Source organism: Lipotes vexillifer, unplaced genomic scaffold, assembly GCF_000442215.2.
Source record: "Lipotes vexillifer unplaced genomic scaffold, Lipotes_vexillifer_v1.1 scaffold23, whole genome shotgun sequence".
NCBI classification, from domain to species: Eukaryota; Metazoa; Chordata; class Mammalia; order Artiodactyla; family Lipotidae; genus Lipotes; species Lipotes vexillifer.
In genome coordinates, this window is record NW_006796283.1 from 906,776 (window position 1) to 911,263 (window position 4,488).

At 48.0% G+C, this 4,488-nt stretch overlaps 1 protein-coding gene across 1 annotated transcript in view; it reads right to left on the reverse strand.

Annotated features, from left to right (window-relative positions):
* The window catches only part of GINS2 (GINS complex subunit 2), a 17,411-nt gene extending 13,624 nt beyond the window's left edge, over positions 1-3,787 (reverse strand). Inside the window, exons 1-2 of the mRNA XM_007468415.1 lie at positions 3,620-3,787; positions 3,277-3,391 (exon numbers count right to left, since the gene is read on the reverse strand). Of these exons, the coding sequence (XP_007468477.1) occupies positions 3,277-3,391; positions 3,620-3,709 (205 nt within the window). The 5' untranslated portion in view covers positions 3,710-3,787. The remainder of the gene's footprint in view (positions 1-3,276; positions 3,392-3,619) is intronic.
* Positions 3,788-4,488: the final 701 nt, after the last annotated feature.

Below are 4,488 nucleotides of genomic sequence, written 5' to 3' on the forward strand. Positions count from 1 at the left end.
GAGAGGCCACAACAGTGAGAGGCCCGCGTACCGCAAAAAAAAAAAAAAATTAAAATAAAATAAAATAGGGCACAAATGAACCTACCTACAAAACAGAAACAGACTCACAGACATAAGAGGTCATACCTGTGGTTGCCAAGGGGGAGGGCGGTGGGGGAGAGGGATCAACTGGGAGGTTGAGGTTAGCAGATGTAAACTATTATACAGAGAATGGATAAACAGCAAGGTCCTACTATACAGCACAGTGAACTATATTCAATATCCTTGGATAAAGCATAACTGAAAAGAATATAAAAAATGAATGTATGTGTATAAATGAGTCACTTTGCTGTACAGCAAACAGTGGCACAACACTGTAAATCAAATATACTTCAATAAACAAAATTAAAATTTTTTTAAAAATCTTGAAAAATCTAGTCCACTTCCAGCAAAAATTAAATTTCTAAGGAAAATCAGGGAATATTTAAAGCTTCTATTATGGGAAAAAATGCACTATGGAAATGTCTGTCTTGCCACAAATAAATGATCTAACGCACCACTCTTTAGGAAAAAAAGAAAAAAAAGGAATGTATATATGTGTACATATGTGAGTCACTTTGCTGTACAGCAGAGATTAGTACAACATTGTAAATCACCCATGCTAGCACAGGGAGATCAGCTCGGTGCTTTGTGACCTCCTAGACGGGTGGGATAGGGAGGGTGGGAGGGAAATGCAAGAGGGAGTAGATATGGGGATATATGTATATGTATTGCTGATTCACTTTGTTATACAGCAGAAACTAACACACCATTGTAAAGCAATTCTACTCCAATAAAGATGTTAAAAAAAATCACCTATGCTTCAATAAAAAAAAATTTAAAAATTTTTAAAAATGAAATAATGCCATTTGTAGCAACATGGATGAACCTGGTGATTAACATACTAAATAAAGTAAGCCAGACAGAGAAAGACAAATATCATACGACATCGCTTATATGAAGAATCTAAAAAAAGAGAGAAATGAACTTATTTACAAAACAGAAACAGACTCACAGACTTAGAAAACAAACGTATGGTTACTAAAGGGGAGAGACAGAGAGGAGGGATAAATTTGGAGTTTGGAACTGACACGTACACACTCTACCACATCTAAAGTAGATACCCAACGAGCACCTACTGTATAGCACATGGAACTCTGCTCAATATCCTAGTAATCTAAATGGGAAAAGAATGTGAAAAAGAATAGATACATGTATACGTATAACTGAGTCACTTTTCTGTACACCTGGAACTAACACAACATTGTTTTATTTATTTATTTGGCTGCGTTGGGTCTTTGTTACTGCGCGCCAGCTTCTCATTGCGGTGGTTTCTCTTGTTGCAGAGCACGGGCTCTAGGCGCATGGGCTTCAGTAGTTGTGGCACGCGGGCTCAGGAATTGTAGCTTGAGGGCTCTAGAATGCAGGCTCAGTAGTTGTGGCACACAGGCTTAGGTACTCCGCAGTATGTGGGATCTTCCCGGATCAGGGCTCAAACCAGTGCCCCCTGCACTGGCAGGCGGATTCTTAACCACTGTGCCACCAGCGAAGTCCCAAACACAACATTGTTAATCAACTATACTCCAATATAAAATAAAACTTAAAAACAAAAACAAACGGGACCTCTTTAAACTCAAAAGCTTCTGCACAGCAAACTATACACAAAATGAAAAAACAACCCACAGAATGGGAAGAAATATTGGCAAATGATGTGACCAACAAAAGATTAATCTCCCAAATTTAGAAAGATCTCATGCAGGTCAATATCAAAAAAAAAAAAAAAAAAAAAAAAAAAAAAACAAAAAAACAACCCCATCAAAAAACAGACAGGTGGGCTTCCCTGGTGGCACGGGGGTTAAGCGTCCGCCTGCCGATGCAGGGGACACGGGATCGTGCCCCGGTCCGGGAGGATCCCACATGCTGCGGAGCGGCTGGGCCCGTGAGCCATGGCCGCTGGGCCTGCGCGTCTGGAGCCTGGGTTCCGCAATGGGAGAGGCCACAACAGTGAGAGGCCGGCGTACCGCAAAAAAAAAAAAAAAAAAAGACAGGAAACCTAAACAGCCTTTTTTCCAAAGAAAACATACACACGTCCACAGGCACATGAGAAGATGCTCAACATCTCTAATCATTAGAGAAATGCACATCAAAACTACAATGAGATATTACCTCACACCAGTCAGAATGGCCACCATCAAAAAACCTACCAACAATAAATACTGGAGACGGTGTGGAGAAAAGGGAACCCTCTTGCACTATTGGTGGGAATGTAAATTGATACAGCCACTATGGAGAACAGTATGGAGGTTCCTCAGAAAACCAAAAATAGCATTACCGCACGATCCAGCAGTCCCACTACTGGCCATATACTGGGACAAAACTTAATGCGAAAAGATCCACGCACCCCAATGTTCACTGCAGCCCTGTTTACAACAGCCCAGACATGGAAGCCACCTAAATGTCCATCGACAGAGGAGTGGATAAAGATGTGGTACATATACACAATGGAATATTACTCAGCCATTAAAAAAGAAAGAAAGAATGCCACTTGGAGCAACATGGATGGACCTGGAGATTATCATACTAAGTGAGGTAAGTCAGACACAGAAAGACAAATATATGATAACATTTATATGCGGAATCTTAAAAAAAATGATACAAATGAACTTATTTACAAAACGTAAACAGACTCACAGACTTAGAAAACAAACTTACGGTGACCAAAGGGGAAAGGTGGAGGGGAGGGATAAACTGGTAGTTTGGGGTTGACATATACACACTGTGATATTTAAAACAGATAATGGGGGGGGAGGGGAGGGAAAAAAAGATAATCAATAAGGACCTACTGTACAGCACAGGGAACTCTGCTCACTATTCTGTAATAACCAAAGTGGGAAAACAATTTGAAAAAGGCTACATGCATATGTACCTGAATCACTTTGCTGAACGCCTGAAACTACCACAACACTGTTAATCAACTATACCGCAACATAAAACTAGAATTAAAATAAAATTAAAAAGTGTGTGGAAATATCTTAAAATCAAAACCTGAACTAGAGTTTGTACACACACCCCAAACGACCATTACTAACAGTGGTCCGCGGCCTCTCGCAGGTGAGGCCGGGAAGCATTCACTGATTTCACCTGATGAGCGACGCCGCGTCCGTGGAAGGACCGCTTGCCTCCACCCGCGGGAGGGCTACCCCGGCCTCCACGGCCTGCCCCCCACCACCACACCCCGCTCCCCCTCCACGTCCTCACCCACGTCCATCCACTCGGGGGGGAGCAGCCGACACTTCTGTCTCTGTTTCAGGTTGATCGCCAGCCACAGAGGCACCTGCACTGGTAAGCCGGGGTTGAAAGGCCCCAGGTCGCCCTGCAAGCAAACACACACACACACCGTCCCTCAAAACCGCATGGCTGGACCTCTGCTGTCCACGGGCTGAAGCCCGAGCGCGCTCTCGGCCACACCGCGCCCCACCGCTCATCTGCGCTGGGTCCCAAACGCCGCCCGACGACACCTGTGGGCGCTGGACCCGCCGCCCAGCCCCCCTCCCGGAAGCGGGAATCGACCAGGGAGAGCCGGAGGCCCGGCGGGTCTCACCCCGATGAGGTAGATCTTGTCCAGACTGAAGTTCGGGATAATGGTGACCAGCTCCTTCTCGGCCAGAAACTCCACCTCGGCCGCGTCCATGCTGGGGCCCGCGGCCAGCCCGCGACTCGCCGCCGCCTCCGGCCACTCAGCGTCCGGGAAGACGCGCGGCAGCCGCCGCTTTCCCGCCACCGAGCGATGCCCAGCGTCTGGCCGGAAAGAGCCTCGGCCGGCCTATAGAAACGCGGCGTTCTCCCCGGGGCGGCGGAAGGCGGGGACCGCGGATGCTACGAGCCCGCGGATTGGCGAGCCTGAACGAGGCTGCGAGCAGACCCCGCCCCTCTCGTGGGCAGGCCCCGCCCCCTCCCGTGTCCCGGCCCTGCCCCTCCCGTGGGCAGCACGCCTGGCGCCGCCGGCCCAGCTGTACCTAGTACAGCCTTCGGTGTCCCTTCACCTGCCCCGGGCGCCCGCCCGCCAACACCGCGAGTCAAACTGCGGGTGGGCTTCCGGGCCAGGAGTAAATGCATGTAATTGGTCACGGCGTGACCTGGCTACACAGACGCGGCCCCGGGCCGCAGCGGAGCGAGCGAAGGCGTTGTTTCCTTTAACTTCACAATCTTCTGTCTTCCCTGTACACGGGGTTAATATCTATAAAAATGAAGATTCCTGGGAATTCCCTGGCGGTCCAGTGGTTAGGACTCCGCGCTTTGGGCCCGGGTTGATCCCTGGTTGGGGAACTAAGATCCCACAAGCAGCGCGGTGCGGCCAAAGGAAAAAAAAAACTGCAGATTCCTCCACTGCACCCACATATTCCAAATCGGAAACCGCGGGGGAAAGCCTCACAATTTGCACTTTGGCAGACTCCTCAGGTGAGACTTGGG